Source organism: Mesoplodon bidens (genome assembly GCF_964165515.1).
Source record: "Mesoplodon bidens genome assembly, chromosome: 17".
NCBI classification, from domain to species: Eukaryota; Metazoa; Chordata; class Mammalia; order Artiodactyla; family Ziphiidae; genus Mesoplodon; species Mesoplodon bidens.
Window position 1 is genome coordinate 15,732,367 of NC_138174.1, and position 17,485 is coordinate 15,749,851.

A 17,485-nucleotide genomic window follows, 5' to 3' on the forward strand; every position below is an offset into this window, starting at 1 on the left:
TCTTCGCTATTCCACTCTAACCTTTATTATTTTCTTTTGGGTGCGTTGAATTGTGTTCTCTAAAAGATATGTTGAAGTCCTGAGTCCTGGTACCTGTGAATGTGATATTATATGGAAATAGGGTCTTCTGCAGATCTAATTAGTTAAATTAAGATGAGGTCCTACAGCATTATAGTGGGCCCTGAATCCAATCACTGAATTTGTTATAAGGGCACCATGTGAAGACACAGAGAAGAGAAAGCCATATGATTACAGAGACTGATTGGAGTGGTGCCTCCATAAACCAAGAAATGCTTAGGATTGCCAGCAACCACCAGGAGGTAGGAGAGAGACATGGAACAGATTCTCCTTCAGAGTCCCAGAAAGGAAAATCTTGATTTCTAGCCTCTAAAACTATGGGGGAATGAATTTCTAATACTCAGTTTATGGTATTTTGTTACAGTCCTAGGACACTGCTACATCTTCTTTCTGCTTGCTTTAGGTTTAGTTTAGGCTTCTTTTTCCAGTGTCTTAGGCAGAAGTTCAGATTATTGACTTGAGATCCTTCTTCCTTAATGGAGACATTCACAGCTGTAAGTTTCTTTCTAAGCACTGTCTTACCTGCATCCCATAAGTTTTGGTATGTTGTGTCTTCATTTTCATTCATCTCAAAGTATTTCCTAATCTTTTGATTTCTTCTTTGACCCACTGGTTATTTAGGAGTGTGTTGTTTAATTTCCGCATATTTGTGAGTGTCCCATATTTCTTTCTGTTACTGATTTCTGATTCCATTGTTGTCGGAGAACATACTTTGCATTATTTCTATTCTTTTAAATGAATTGAGGTTTGTTTTATGATCTAACATATGGTGTAGCCTAGAGAGTGTTCCATGTGCACCTACCTGGAAAGAACATGTATTATACTGTTGTTGGGTGGAGGGTTCTGTAGACGTCAGTTAGGTCTAGTTGGTTTATAGTGTTCATGTTTTCTATCTTGTGATTCTTCTACCAATTCCAGTGTATGGTTTTTTTCCCCTACACCAAGCAGTTCTCGGGTACCAGCTGGGTGTCTTATAATTTAACTCAATTCTGAAACTGTCTCTCTGGAGATAGCATCAGATCCCACAGGTTAAGGGCTCAGTCCTGCAAGACCAGCCCTTTCGCCCACCCACTTCAGACACCAGTCACAAGTCCAGGTTGTCACCTGTGCTTGTGACCAGCCGGCTATAGATCGGAGGTTCCAGTAACTCCCTCTTTGGGTTTAATTTGCTGAGGGAGCTCACAGAACTCAGAAACATTTACTTATTAGATTGCCAGTGTATTGTAAAAGGTTACAACTCAGGAATAGCAAGATGGAAGAGATGCATTCGGCAAATTACGTGGGAAGGGGCACAGAGCTTCCATGCTCTCTCTGGTCATGCCACTCTCCCCAGATCTCCACGTGGTCACCAACCTGGAAACTCTAGAAGACTAGTCCTTCCGGGTTTTTATGGAGGCACAAACGATTAATCATTGGCTGTTGGTGACTGAACTCACTCTCCAGCCACTCTACCCTCCCCAGAGGTCTGGGTGAGACTGAAAGGTCTAACCCTGTAATCACCTCCTTGGTTCCCCCGGGCAACCAGCTCCTATCCTTTGGTGATCTAGAGTCTTTCCAGAACTCACCTCATTAGCCATAACAAAAGACACCTTTTTCATCACTTTGGAAATTCCAAGCGTTTTGGAAACTCTGTGCCAGAAAGGGAACAAAGACCAAATATGTATTTCTTTTTTTTTTTTTTTTTTTGCGGTACGAGGGCCTCTCACCGCTGTGGCCTCTCTAGTTGCGGAGCACAGGCTCCGGACGCGCAGGCTCAGCGGCCATGGCTCACGGGCCCAGCCGCTCTGCGGCATGTGGGATCTTCCCGGACCGGGGCACGAACCCGTGTCCCCTGCATCGGCAGGCGGACTCCCAACCACTGCGCCACCAGGGAAGCCCCAAATATGTATTTCTTATTATAAATACTATCACATATTTCCTGGTTGATCTTCTGCCTAGTTTTTGTCAGTTATTCAAAGTGGATGTGAAGTATCCAGCTATTATTGTTGAATTGTCTTTCTTTCCATTTCTGTCAGTTTTTGGTTCATCTATGTTTGTATTCTGTTTTTAGATGCATATATTTATGACTTTTATATCTTCCTGATGGACTTTTATCATTATAAAATGTACCTTTGTTTCTGATAACAGTGTTTGTTTTGAAGTCTATCTTGTTTGATATTAGTGTCGACAAAAAAATTAATCAATAGTTGACCTAAGGAAGAAATGGAGAATTTTATTTGAGCTAACCTGAGGATTCTAACCCGGAAGACAGTCTCTGAGAAAGCTCTGAGGCCTGCTCTGCCCATTAGAGGTCAAAGCACAGTTGTATAAGTTTTTGAGGCAAAGGTTATGTCAAATGACAGAATATTGACAGTTTACACAACCCAGATCCGCATTGACAAAGCAAGCAGTGGGTCCTCATGACCCCTCGGGAGATTAAGAAGGAAGGTTATCTCCTAAGGAGTCGTGACCACTCACAGGATTAAGAAGGAATGGTATCTCCTACCTTAATCCTGTGAGGGGTCCAGTTAATGCAGACACACAACACATACCAAAGGGGAGGGAGGAGGCCCACACGGGCAGAGAACAATTTTATGTTTTAAACTTTTCTTGTCTTGCCATGAAATACGAGTTTTGTTTCGTCATTAGCAGAGCCACACCAGCTTTCTCGTGGTTGCCTCACGATGGCTGCTAGGACCCCGACCCCCTAATTCATGCTGTGCACAGCAGAAATGGGGTAGGGGTGAGGACAAACCCGCCCTCTCTTTGAACGATTCTCCTCAGGAGCCCTGACAAACAACCTTTTCTTATATTTCATTCGCCAGAACTTTGCATCCGTTTTCAACATTTTAAAATTAGAAGATTTTTAATGTGTAATACTCTGGCTACTTCCCTTCTCTTGGAAACTCTGGTGACCCCAGGCCATTTGACGGGAGCTGGGAGAAGCTGCCTCTTTTAGGTGGAGCATGAGCTCTCCGTGTGGCCACAAACCCTACCCAACCTGTCATGCTCATGTAGGTCAGTGCCTGCTCTTGGTAATGTTAAAAAACTGACTAAATGTGAAGTGGCTGGCATCCTGCCTAGCACTAGAAGGCCGCTCCAAGGAGCAGTGGTACAAAATGGAAGGCTCTTATAGGTGGAAGGATGGGGCATGAAGGTATTAGCCAAAAAAAGAGGGGGGGAATTATTTTGGGCCAGGACATATTTGTCAGGTGGAGGGGGGAAGGGAATGGCAGGGATCTTTATCATGCAGATTATCTCACTAGTGTTGATTAGGAAATTTCAGACTGACTGTTTTAAGGGTCACCTTTCTGAGAGGGGTTGAAACTACAATTAAGTCTTGATTTGCTGCAGTGGGGGGCAAATGACTGCATTTGAGGCTTGTTATTTCGGGTTTTTTTTAAATTTTATTTATTTTTTTATACAGCAGGTTCTTATTAGGGGGCTTGTTATTTCTTTTTAACTGTAGTATTTGAGCCTAGACTGCTGGCTTGGAGGAAAAAAGGAATGGGTAAGTGAAGGAGGAGAGAGCCGGCTTTGCATGGGGCGCCTTCTGAATGCTGGATATCTGTCTGAAAGTTTAGCAGTCCATGTGTGATAGCAAGCAAATAAAGTAAGCTGTTTTTGGTACGCTCTGTCATTCATTCATTCAACAAATAGTCACTGAGAAACTTTTAACACACAAGCACTGTTTTTGTGCTGGGAATATAGCGGTGAGTGAAGAAAATAGACAATTCCTACACTTGTGAAACTTACATCCTAATTGGGAAGACAGTAAACAAATCAGTAAAATATACGTTATTATATCAGGCAGTAGTTGAGCACTCTGGAGAAAAATGAGTAGGAAAGGACCATTGGAAGTGGGCAGGTTTGAAAGTGTACCCAAGATAGTTGAGGAAGCCCCTGAGAAGGTGACATTTGAGCAGGGACATTAGAAGGAGAAGAAGTGAGTCATCTGGATGCAGGGCTTTGGGGCAGGGATATTTGAAAGTGGGGGGTGGGGTGGGGTGGGGGGGCTGCCGTCCAGACAAAGGCCCTGAGGCAGGAGCGTGCCTTTGTGCCAGGACCTGCAGTATCAGAATGGTCTTAGCAGAGGGGTGAGGAGTGTGAGGAGGATAGGCTGAAAGGGAGAGGGAGAGGGGCCAACTCCACCAGTTCTTCTAGGTCATTGTAAGGATTTTAGGTTTTTCTCTTAAGTACGTGAAAACCCCTGGAGGGTTTTTAGGGGAACCTCATCATTTCCACTTTAAGAGGATTCCTCTGGCTTTTGTTTTGAGAATTGACTTTAGGAGGTAAAAGCAAAAGCCAGGAGGTCACTGAGGAGATTATTTTAGTAATGCGGGTGAGATGTGCTGGTGGTGGCCTGGACCGCGTTGTAGTGGGGCTGCTGAGAAGCGGTTGGATGCTGAATGTATTGCGGAGATAGAACCGACAGGATTTGCTGAACACTTACTTATAGGTGAATTTGAAAGGACGAGATGATTCTCATCCAGGATGAATGCAAGGTTTTCTTTCCTGAGCGAGTGGAAGGAAGGAGTTGCCATTTACTAAGATGGGGAAGACCGGAAGAAGCAGGGAGAGGGCATGTGGACGAAAACAAAATGCACAGTGTGAGAGCAGTGAATTTCAGTGTTATTCGGGGACCAGACTGAATTCTCTAGACCAGGAAACAGCCTCTCAGTTTACTCTCAGGAACTGTTGCAAAGAGGCAAGGGAAGAGCCAGGATATATATATGAATTTTTTGCTGGAAAAAACGTGTAGTCAGATATAAAAAGATCACAGCTAATCACAAAGCACAGACATCTTAAGTTAATGATTTTAGTGCTTTTCTTTGCATGGGAAGATGCAAGAATCTGGGCTCATTGAAGTTTTTCCTTAGATATGCATCTTAACTGTCTGGGGCCAGCATATCCAAAACACAGAATGTTTCCTGTTTTCCTCCAGCCTGAATTCCCAGCAGCAGGCACTTTTCGGTGGGGGGCTGCAGCTGCTCATGGCTTGATCCTTGTAGAACTTGAATGGCAGACGACATTTTTTTTCTCTAGGGACATCATATCAGTAGCTCAGTTTTAGACAAGTTAACGTTTGAAATGCATATTAAATATCTAACAGGAGGTGTTAGTTAAGCTTTTGGGTCCATAAGTGTGGAGTTTGGGGGTTACTGGCTATGGGTGGTATTTCTTTCTTTCTTTCTTTTTTTTAAATATTTATTTACTTATTTATTTGGCTGCGTCGGGTCTTAGTTGCGGCACACGGTATCTTTGTTGTGGTGCGCGACCTCAGTACTTGTGGCCCGTGGGCTCTAGAGCACATGGGCTTAGTGGCCCTGCGACATGTGGGATCTTAGTTCTCGGACCAGGGATTGAACCCACGTCCCCTGCACTGGAAGGTGGATTCTTAACCACTGGACCACCAGGGAAGCCCCTATAGACAGAGAAGAAAGCCGAGGGCTGAGCTGGGAGCCACTGCAGCCCTCCAAGGTCTGGGGACTGGTCTGTTGTGAAGCTTCTCTGAGGAGGAGGAGCTGCCCGGGGGTAGGAGGGAAACCAGGAGCTGTGGGTACCTGGCGGCCGACCTTGGGCTCCTCACACAGCTCAGCAGGCTCTAATCAGGCGGGTGGATGGTTGAGATGTCTGCAGGTTCTTTTCTGAAGCAGAAAGCAGGGGGCAGGCTCATCATTGGAGATGGAGGGTGGGGGTGGGAGTGGAGGTCTGAGGGGCAGGGAGGGTGTGGGACCCCAGCCTGGAGGGTGAGGACCAGGGAGACGGAGCTGGACTGCCGGTGGCACCAAGGCTTCTCCAGGTTAGTGGTCAGGACTCAGCACATGGCCAGCCAGCCTGGGCGTGCTGTATTTTATCCTTGTCGAGGAGACAGACCTGGAGAGTGTGGGAACTTAGAGGTGAGCAGCATTGGCCCCAGATAAGGAGGGCAGCCAAGGAAGTTAAAGGTACGTGTGATTCACTGCGGAGTCCGAGGGTTGGCTTTGACTCTTTGATAGAATCTCTGTGTTTCTTTCTTTGGCCCCATGCAGTCTCTTCCTAATGTGGAGCTATTATCATTTTTTTCCCTCTGGGCTGTTCAGCCACATGCAGTTTTGTTGAAGAGCACTGCCTCCGGTGAGCTTGCCTAGGTGGCGTTTTGTAGTGGTTTTTGTTTCCTGTCCTGCTCACAAGCTAGTATAAAAGTCACGCTGCGCTAGCTGTTTCAGTCTCAGAATGGCCAGCTCCCGGGGGCGCACAGAGCAGACCCCACAGCCCACCAGTCCTTCCCTTGGCAAGTCCAGCCAAGCACCCTTCACCCCCAGCACCTCATGTCGGACTGGTTTCTTTCTACCTCAACACTCTCCGCTACTGGTCTTCTCTCCCAACTTGCTAATAAACTCCCGAGGGCAGAAAGTGTCTCTTGTGTCTTCCTTTGCACGAAGCACGTAAATATCTGGCTGTCAGGCACTAACTTATCTTCAGTGCTCCCATTCGGCCTCTGGGGTGTATGGGAACCTTCCGGGCCACTGCTTCCCGGCACACAGCTTAGTGTCAGGTTCTGTCTTCCTGTCCCATCATGGGATCCCGGCTCCTCTGCCGGCCTTGGGAGGACTGGCCCAGGGTTCTTTGTGAGAAGCCTCTCCTGGGGTGGAGCCAGGTACTCTTGGTGAATGCTGTAATATTTGAGCCAGATGCACCTCCTCCAAGCGGGGTCCTTTGTCCCCAAGGTTCGTGGAAACAGGAGCCGCCCATCTGCCTCTGGGCCCAGGCTTCTGGGGTTATAATAGGATTGCTTAGGGGACACCAAAGCAATTTTTCTTTTTCAACAGAAAAGATTCACAGAGCCTGGGGAGGTGGGTAGGAGAGAAACAAGATGCATTTTACTTTGGAACGTTGCTGAAAAACTTTGTACAGGTGGGAGGCAAAATATTTTAGTGCAAGGAGACACTTGAAGCCTGGTAGTTCTAGGAGGGGTGCGAGACACTAATGGAGTTTGTCCTTGCATCGTGTTGAGGATGAAAATCCCCCATGGACACCATGGAAATCCAGTCTGTCATCCAACTCAGTGAGCGTTTGTTTAACATCTGATATTTGTGCATCACCTCGTTAAATCTGTGGGCAGATAAGACGTAAGGACCTTGTCTTCTAGGAGCTTACATGTTTCCTCGTGTTGGGAAAATGAATAAAGTAGTCTTGTTCAGGTTTCAGAGGCAGAAGCAGGCCTCTGCCCGACCTGTGACCCTACCTGGACTGTGCTTGCTTGCACACCTAACAATTGCTGCTAACAAGTCAGGTGGCTGTTACGATCAGAAAGGGAGTGGGTCTTGGAATTTCTTGAGCCCTGGGGACCTGGCCAGTCCTGCGGGGTCTGGAAGATCTTGTGACTCACATGGTGAAACCAACAGCATGGCTAAAGTGTATCCAGAGCTGCATTTTCGCACGCAAACTGATGATATCCATTTGTGGCCTGCGATTAGAAACGGAAGCCCCCAGAACTCCAATCTGAAGTCTCACCTGTGGGGTGGACGCACCGCCCAGGACCCTTCCCAATTGGGGCTCCAGATTGCTGTCCCTCGGGACTTCCCAGCTGCTGTTTGGATCTGGAAGTAGGTGTCAGCCCAATTCAGTGATGTATACTCTGTTGTGTGTCTCTAATATTCTTATTGCTTTCCTTCTAGTGATTGTATATTAAAATTAAGTTTAATCGGGCTTCCCTGGTGGCACAGTGGTTGCGAGTCCGCCTGCCGATGCAGGGGACGCAGGCTCGTGCCCCGGTCTGGGAAGATCCCACATGCCGCGGAGCGGCTAGGCCCGTGAGCCATGGCTGCTGAGCCTGCGCATCCGGAGCCTGTGCTCCTCAACGGGAGAGGCCACAACAGTGAGAAGCCCGCGTACTACAAAAAAAAAAAAAAAAAAAGTTTAATCACCTTTCATTAAAGAATTGATTAAAGCTGTTTATTTTTGTGTGATGAGCGGTTATTTTGCCAGTGAATCCAACGAACCTTAAAACCGAAAGCAGGCTTTCGACAAAACACCTGGTGCTGAGTGCATGCGTGGCCAACTATGGACTTAGCTGAGTGCATCCTCAGTGGAGGGAGAAGACTGGTTCCCCAATAATACCTGCCAGGTCTGTGGTGTTGGCTTTAGTGATACTGGAATTCAGATATGGGAGGGAGCCCCTCCAGGCTGGGTGGAGGCCACTCCCTGAGAGGCAGGATTTAAGGGATTAGGAGGATTAGATGGGGAAGGGTCAGGAACCTAGGGGTCAGGTATGAGGAAAGGGGATGGTGCCAGAAAGGGGAGTTTGCACTTGATTCTCTAGTCTGGGAGCCTGGCTCACGTCCTGGCTATTTTGCAGGTCCCTTAGATTCCAAAGGAACCAGGGTGAATCCACCATTTCCATCCCCAGAATTGCCCCCCACCCATTCCTCCTCCTCTCTGCCAAACTGGAAAAGGCATCATCACCCTCAGGTCCTCTCTTGCTGTGATCTCTTGATCTCAGAGCCCTGAGGGCCTCCTCTGCTATTAATCCCGCTCTGCTATTCATTTTCTCTGCTCCTTGTAACTCCATAATCCCCCCTCCTCTGAGTTCTCTTTTTTCTTTTCTTTTTTTTTTTTTTTGCGGTACGCAGGCCTCTCACTGTCGTGGCCTCTCCCGTCGCGGAGAACAGGCTCCAGACGCACAGGCCCAGCAGCCATGGCTCACGGGCCCGGCCGCTCCGTGGCATGTGGGATCCTCCAGGACCGGGGCACGAACCCACGTCCCCCGCATTGGCAGGCGGACTCTCAACCACTGCACCACCAGGGAAGCCCTCTCTGAGTTCTCAAACTGTTTCTAAATCACAAATGCAATCACGTAAGTCCTCTGCTTCAAAAGTGGTGGTTCTCCTCCATCCACAGGATAAAGTCTAAACTTCCTACCCTTTACAGCCTAACCTGGCCCAGCCTCCTTCTTCTGGCTGTGTTCTGAGTCTGAGTGACCATTTAGGAGAAGTAAAATTATTTTACAGTAAAGTATTCAAATTTTCCATAGTTATTGTGCTAACAGGGCAGACTATTGAAAAGCACTTAGAACATATGAGGCCAACATACTTTCCTTATTAACTATTCATAGCTACAGCACAGAAGCAGATAACGATCCCGTATCACCAAGGAAAAATTGAACTAAGAGTAGTAACTCATATTTGAAAAGATAACAGAAAGATAAATGACCTTTGGGGAGGATTTCCACCCAAAATGATAAAAAAATTTTTTTTAATCTGGTGCTCAAAGAGATGGAAACACACTTATGATGCCCAGTAAAGGAAATGTGAGGGGGGTCAGCAGGCATACATAGCTTCTGACAGATCCTATCAGGAAACATGAAAGCCATAGGTAGGGAAGTAGGATTTGAGTGATCACGGGTACACCAGGCTCATCTACGCTGACTCCTGCATGGGTTTGGGGGCCAAGGTCCTTGGCATCAAGCGTGCCTTTCCTTTTTGGGTCACTGATTTGAATGGCATTTCTTGGAAGTGGAGGTGGATTCTTTTTTGAGCACATGGAAGATAAGGCACCTCAGACACAGTTGGGAGCTGGCTGCCCTGAGCGTGTTTCCGAAGTGGAAGCAAACAAGTAGTTACATCTCCACGGACTAAATGAGAAGCGGAAGAATAAGGAACTGAGTCTTGGAGGACTGACCCGTGGGGAGTGGACCCGTGGTGAGCCCGCCTTCTCTCAGAGAGAACAGGTCTCTTGGCCAGGAGTTCTTGGGGGGCAGCGATGGCAGGTTTTTTTGTTGTTTTTTTTTTTCGGTACGCGGGCCTCTCACCGTTGTGGCCTCTCCCGTTGCGGAGCACAGGCTCCGGACGCGCAGGCTCAGCGGCCATGGCTCACGGGCCCAGCCGCTCCGCGGCATGTGGGATCTTCCCTGACCGGGGCACGAACCCGTGTCCCCTGCATCGGCAGGCGGACTCTCAACCACTGCGCCACCACGGAAGCCCAACGATGGCAGTTTTAATGGGGGAGGAGGGGTGATTGTAGGCAACCCATAAAGAGGCAGAGCCCGCAGTGGCCTTGAGCAGAAGGGGGCGTGGTTCTAAACGCCCTCTTCCGGTGCACGCCCCCGCGACCCCGTCTTCCCCGACTCAGGGCACATTCAGCTGGGGGGAGTTAGCCAGGACACGGAGTAACTGTTTTCCCAACGGACTCAATTCCGTCCTCAGGGTGGACACCCTGCACGTCCTTGCCGCAGGAGGTGCTGCCAGGGCTGGCGGCTGGCAGAGCTGTTCCTCCCATGGGGGTTGAGGTCGCCTCCTTCCTGTGTCTGAGTGGGTGAGGGTGGGAAGGTAGGCGGGGCTGCTCGACAGAGCACGAGGCTCCCCGGTTGCCCCACTGTCTACGCCACCCTCGCGTGTCTCCTTCCCTTCATCCTCCTGTGGAGCAGCGGGTAGCCTCAGAAGCCTGAACTGTGTCTTAGTTGCCGACGGTTCTGCCGCATATAAAACACGGATGAGTCTTGTTAGCCCGTGAGTTTCTGCAGTCAGCTCTTAGTGAAGTCAAGCTGTTGGTCCAAGGGAGGACAAAGCCGCAGGAGACATGGAACTCTCTTACCCCTTCTTGAAAAAGCAAGTCATGTTGCCTGGGAAATACTTTTCTCCCCTAGAGATCTGCACCCCGCCAGCGCTGGAGCTATGGAAGAGGCAGCTGAAGTTATTCCAAGAAAGCGCTCGAAGTTTGGTAGTAAGAGGAAGTGACATTTCTCCCCTGCCTCCAGGCTGGTCTCTTGGGGAGTGCACAGGGCCAAAAGGAAACCGCTCAGTGTGGGGACGTGATTGCGTGCTGGGCTCCTGTATGCACCGGCCGGCTGTCCTAGCAGCACTGGGTAGGCGTGGGGCCGTGTGCAAACATCCCCAGTGCTGGCTGCAGTGGATGAGTGAGAGGATGCCAATTGGTTTGATAGGGTTAGATAAACAAGAGCAAATATATATACAGGGTGTGCGGCCTGCTCAAGTTCCTGGAGGCTTGGCTGGCAGCCTCTCCCGGGCTGGCTCTGGGGCAGAGGGGAACCTGCGCGTCTGGGCCTCCGAGTTAGCCTCCCCTCTGCTAGTTAGGAGGACGCTTTTCGAGCGTTTTCTTCTAACGTGACCAAATAGCCTGGAGAAGGTGAACTGCTGTTGTGCGAGGTGAAGGTGTGACTGTGAACACGGCGATGGAGAGAGCTGGGCGCCCGACGCCCGGGAGGCCTGAGCCGTCCTTCCTGGTGACTCTGGGTGACCCTCAGGTGACCCTGCTGTCTGTCCACAAGCGGTGGTCCTTCAGGAGGAACCCTAGGGCCACGGGCTCCTCCAGGCCAGTGATTTCGGAGGAGGAATGCTCCCTCCCATCAGAGAAGGGAGAATTTTCACAGAAAGTTGTGAATAAAACACAGGAGGTCAGTTCCAATCAGGTGAGTGCCGTTGGAGAAGGGCTGAAAAGCCAGGAGGGCTTTTTATAAAAGCTCCAGTTTATAGATGGAGATTTCCCGCGTGTCTCACATCAGAGGGGCCAGGAGCAAGCAGCTCTGGGGTAGGGAGTGAGCCAGGAGTCCAGGGGAATTTTCCAGAGATTAAGTCCATGGTGGATAAATCTTGGGTTTTGTTGCTTCTTATTTTCAGAATATTTTGTAAACCTCTGTGGTGCACAAGTTTCCCAAAACGCAGATCAGACAAAAATGGATCTTTTCCCCCTTTTTATTTTTTAACACGTTTACCTTATTTTGTTAATCTTCACATTTCAGCTAAATAAACATTTTGAAAGTGTTGCTGCCCAATGAACCCGCTCTTCTTAAGCAAACGAAAGGTTTGTTAACCCAAACATCAGGCCATGTTTAAAAGCAGGGCAGTGTGACTAACGCTTTGTAAAAATGGTGCTTCAGCAGCATTTCTGGGTGGGACTGGTGGTCTGTGTGGGGTCCTTTTCATTGACATGAGTAGATGGAAAAAAAAAATACTACTTAGATATAAAGGGAAGTTTTCGTAAGTCCTTTTTGCTCCTTGAAGAGTTACTTTTGTTTCTTCTGGTGTTAACAGTTTAAAAAGTCTTTAAAAGTAAGGGAAATTTTGTGAGTAGAGATTTTTTGAAATGTACTATGCAAGAGATGTTTTTACGTTGAAGGAGATTTATGAGCATCCATTTATGCAGTGCACAGTCAACTTTTATGTTTCTAGTTGAATGTCTTAAGATAGCAAAATAGTTTTTTTTTTGTAAAATGCTTGAGAACATTTCTTTCCTTTTATTTTTTTTGGAGAGCATTTCTTTAAAATGTTCAAACTACTACTTGACAAAATTCAGCCTATGTCTGAGGTATTTGAATGTGAAATATTCTAATGGTTTTTAATGGCCACTTCCAACCTCATGTGATGAGGAAGGCAACCTGAACCTGGCCGGGGAGCCCTTCAGAAAGGAGGGCTCTGGGCTGGAGGCCAGGGTAGAGGCCAGGCTGGAGGCTTGGGGTAGAGGCTGTGGCTGCAAGAGAGTCAGGTGCAGATCTGCGCCCTTGCTGGCCTGTGGGACCTGGCAGGTGAGCCTTGGACTCCTCCAGCTTCAGGTTCCTGGAATGAGAAGTCCTGCCTCTCTGGGACATGAAAGCACCTTGTCGAGTACTGTGTAAACGCACAACGGCATCGTCTCTGCCCAAGTGATCTTCAGCAGGACTCCCAGCTCGGAGATGTGTTTGGTGCTCTCTGAATGTCTGGTAGAACTCTGTCAGCCAGTTAATCCATCTGAGCACAGTTGCAACTATTTTTTTCTGAAGCTCTGATTGTAAAAGTAACACCTGCTCATTATACAAAACAAATTTAACACGAGGCAAGGGGAATATGGAAAAATATAAACAAAATGAGAACAGCCACATACTTCAGCCATTTTGCCACTACACATGTGAATATGTATACGTGAGTTTGTGTATGTGTACGTAGTACTATATACCTTCTTTTTTTTTTTTTTTTTTTTTTTTTTCCCGGTACGCGGGCCTCTCACTGTTGTGGCCTCTCCCGCTGTGGAGCACAGGCCCCAGACGTGCAGGCTCAGCGGCCATGGCTCACGGGCCCAGCCGCTCCGCGGTATGTGGGATCTTCCCGGACCGGGGCACGAACCCGTGTCCCCTGCATCGGCAGGCGGACTCTCAACCACTGCGCCACCAGGGAAGCCCTACCTTCTATTTTTTACTTAATATTTTGTGGATATATATACATACATACACACACACATACACATGCACATGCATATACATTATATAATTTAATTACCCTCAAATGGGGGAAATTTGTAGTAGCTGCTTTAAGGTAAGAACCAAACTAAATGTCAGTTACAATTGAGTATTTGTTCACTGTTACGGTGTATTGACTCAAAGTCTGCTATAAATCAAACTCTGGGTCTACTTGAGAGCTGTCTTATTTAGTACTTGGTACGTGGAAGGGACTTGTCACCTCAGTTAATCATTATCCTCCTTCAACAGACAGAAACCTGAGATCAAGAGGTTAGGTAATCTGGGGACTTCCCTGGTGGCACAGTGGTTAAGGATCCTCCTGCCAGTGCAGGGAACACGGGTTTGATCCCTGGTCGGGGAAGATCCTACAGGCCGCAGAGCAACTAAGCCCGCTCGCCACAACTACTGAGCCCGCGAGCCACAACTACTGAAGCCTGCACGCCTAGGGCCCATGCTCCGCAACAAGAGAAGCCACCGCAAGAGAAGCCCGCGCACCGCAATGAAGAGTAGCCCCTGCTCACCGCCAACTAGAGAAAGCCCGTGTGCAGCAATGAAGACCCAAAGCAGCCATAAATAAATAAATAAATTTATTGGGGAAAAAAAAAGAGGTTAGTTAATCTGCCTGAAGGATTTAATACTAGGTCTGTCTGAGGACAGGCCCCTTGCCTTTCTGTTGGGACAAGGAAGTATTTAACATGTTGGGTGAGGTAGGGTTTGAAAACATCTGAGTATTGCAGAGCTGCTAATCCATAGTGAATGAAAAGTTAGCTTTTAGCTTATGCATTGTTCACAAAAGATGCAGGTAGCTGCTCTGAAGAAAACATTTCAAAATTGTGTTTGTGGTTAGTGGATTTGTGTGCTTGTATTTACATTTCTCATACCACGTAGAGTATGTCCTACGCGGTTTAGAATGAAGACGTGATGTTGGGCAAGTCAGTTTCTTCTGTTTTGGACAGAGGGGGAAGTGCCTTTCTGAAAGGCATAACTGGTCAAAGCATAGTCTGGAGAGGCCATCCCTCCCTCCCCCCTATGTTAGATTTGCCTCTTCGCTGGTGTGAGCAGGCTCCGTGGGTCAGGCCACGCCTGGTGGGTTTCCCAGGCAGTTACTCCACCACCACCCCTACCCCGCCAGGAGCGCGCTCACCAAAGAGGATTAGGCGGGGGCCTCAGCGCCCTGGCCTGGCTCTTCTGGCCCTGTGTCCACAGGCCTCCTCGGGGCTCTTGTTGCCTCTCAGGCCCGGGACAATGTCCTGGAAAGAAACAGGCTCCTACCTCTCAGAACCCCTTTGGGGAGTTGTGGGCAGCAGAGATTCCTGGCCCTCGATCCAGCTGGAGGGCTGTAGGGAATATGCCCCTTTCTGCTCAGCACTGCCTGCCTGGGCCTCCTCACCCATGGCCTTCCTGACGGCTGTTGCCAAGCTAGGCCGCCGTGTTATGTGTCTTTCTCTTCCACGTCGGGCAGTGTATCAGTCTACGTTAAGTAAGCTGTTGAGTGAGTGAACAAATACATGAACCGGAAGTGATTTCTGTGGCAGGAGGGAGGACTGATGTTGGAAACACTGAACTGATTGATGACTGTGTTGAGAGTGTTGGGTTGTGGGCTTAACCATTTTAGAAAGCAACCTACAGGAGTCTGTGCTGGGTGAGGGTGGTCAGGCTGGGTTTTATTTTTGCCTAGATGAAACCAAGACAGCCCAGCTGGCACAGGCATACCCCTGCTGAGTAAAGGAAAAAAGTAGCTGAAGGGGGTGATCTAGTCACTTAAAGATGTCACTAGCAAATTGTCATGGAATCATCATCAACCGTACTATAGTAGTATTCACTTTTCTAGAGAACTTGTATTTCTTTATTTTCCCCTAAAATTAGTGTCTGCTGGATATAAACATCAATAACAACGTATAGAAGTGTGGATCTCTTCCTCTAGAAAAATAGGGAACAGTGTATACTCTTACACAGTTCTGCAACTTTTTCCCCCTTTAATCTACCAGGGATGTCTTTCCATGTCAATACATGTAAATTCACCTTTTTTAAAAAGCCACTACATAAAATTCTATTGGATGGATACTTTATGTAACCTGTTCTCTATAGAAGAATATTTAGATGGTTTCCACGTTTTCACTAATGAGTGTACCAATGGACATTCTCATGTCACTGTATATCTATATGATGAAAAACCCAGAAGTGGAATTACTGGGACAAAGGCAATGGGCATTTAATATTTTGAAAGATATTCCTTCATTGCTCTCAAAAAGGTTGTGTTCTACCAACATCATCTCATATAGTGAGTGACATCCATCATCTCACATAGATTTTTTTTTTAAAAAGGGAAAACAATGTGTTTTTTCCTTGTGATGGGAACTCAGGATTTACCCTCATAACAACTTTCATATATACCATACAGCAGTGTTAACTATAGCTGTCATGTTGTGCATTACATCCCTAGTATTTATTTGTCTTATAACTAGAAGTTTGTAGCTTTTGACCACCTTCATCCTATTCCCCCTCCCCCCTGCCGCCTCAGGTAACCACAAATCTGATCTCTTTTTCTGAGTTTTTTTTCTTTCTTTTTGTTTTAGGTTCCACATATAAGTGAGGTCATGCAGTATTTGTCTTTCTCTGTCTGATTTAGCATAATGCCCTCAAGGTCCATCCATGTTGTCACAAATGGGGGGATTTCCTTTTTTATGGCTAAATAATATTCCATTGTGTATATATACCACATTTTCTATATCCACTCATCTATTGATGGACACTTAGGTTGTTTCCATGTCTTTGCTATTGTAAATCATGCTGCTGTGAACATGGGGGTGCATATATCTCTTCAACACAGTGTTTTCATTTCCTTTGAATAAATACCCAGGAGTGGAATTGCCGGATTATATGGTAGTTCTATTTTCAATTTTTTGAGGAACCTCCATACTGTTTTCCATTGTAGCTGTAACAATTTACATTCCCACCAACGGTGCACAAGGTTTGCCTTTTTTCCACATCCTCACTAGCATTTGTTATCTCTTGCCTTTTTTTTTTAAACATCTTTATTGGAATATAATTGCTTTACAATGTTGTGTTGGTTTCTGCTGTACAACAAAGTGAAGCAGCTATACATATACATATATCCCCATATCCCCTACCTCTTGCGTCTCACTCCCACCCTCCCTATCCCACCCCTCTAGGTGGTCACAGAGCACCGAGCTGATCTCCCTGTGCTATGTGGCTGCTTCCCACTAGCTATCTGTTTTACATTCGGTAGCGTATATATGTCCATGACACTCTCACTTCGTCCCAGCTTACCCTTCCCCCTCCCCGTGTCCTCAAGTCCATTCTCTACGTCTGCGTCTTTATTCCTATCCTGCCCCTAGGTTCATCAGAACCATTTTTTTTTTTTAGATTCCATATATATGTGTTAGCATACAGTATTTGTTTTTCTCTTTCTGACTTACTTCACTCTGTATGACAGGCTCTAGGTCCATACACCTCACTACAAGTAACTCAGTTTCTTTCTTTTTATGGCTAATATTCCATTGTATATATGTGCCACATCTTCTTTATCCATCCATCTGTCGATGGACACTTAGGTTGCTTCCATGTCCTGCCTACTGTAAATAGTGCTGCAGTGAACATTGTGGTACATGACTCTTTTTGAATTATGGTTTTCTTGGGGTATATGCACAGTAGTGGAATTGCTGGGTCATATGGTGGTATCTCTTGCCTTTTTTTTTTTTTTTTTTTTTTTTTTTTTTGCGGTAGGCGGGCCTCTCACTGTTGTGGCCTCTCCCCTTGCAGAGCACAGGCTCCGGATGCGCAGGCTCAGCAGCCATGGCTCACGGGCCTAGCCGCTCTGCGGCATGTGGGATCTTCCCAGACCGGGGCACGAACCCGTGTCCCCTGCATCGGCAGGCGGACTCTCAACCACTGCGCCACCAGGGAAGCCCTCTCTTGCCTTTTTGATGATAACCATTCTAACAGGTATGAAGTCATATCTCATTGTGGTTTTGATTTGCATTTCTCTGATGATTGGTGATGTTTATCACCTTTACATGCATTTATTGGCTATTTGTATGTCTTTGGAAAAATGTCTGTTCAGTTCCTCTTCCAATTTTTAATTGGATTAATTTTTTTTGCTATTGAGTTGTATGAATTCTTTATTTAAATTATTTTATTTGTCTATTTTTGGCTGTGTTGGGTCTTCATTGCTGCATGCGGGCTTTCTCTAGTTGC

The 17,485-nt window shown here is 47.1% G+C and overlaps 1 protein-coding gene across 1 annotated transcript in view; it reads left to right on the forward strand.

Moving 5' to 3' along the window:
- Positions 1–11,109: 11,109 nt before the first annotated feature.
- The window catches only part of ATP7B (ATPase copper transporting beta), a 54,204-nt gene continuing 47,828 nt past the window's right edge, over positions 11,110–17,485 (forward strand). Inside the window, 1 exon segment of the mRNA XM_081214988.1 lies at positions 11,110–11,467. Within this exon segment, the coding sequence (XP_081071114.1) occupies positions 11,231–11,467 (237 nt within the window). The 5' untranslated portion in view covers positions 11,110–11,230.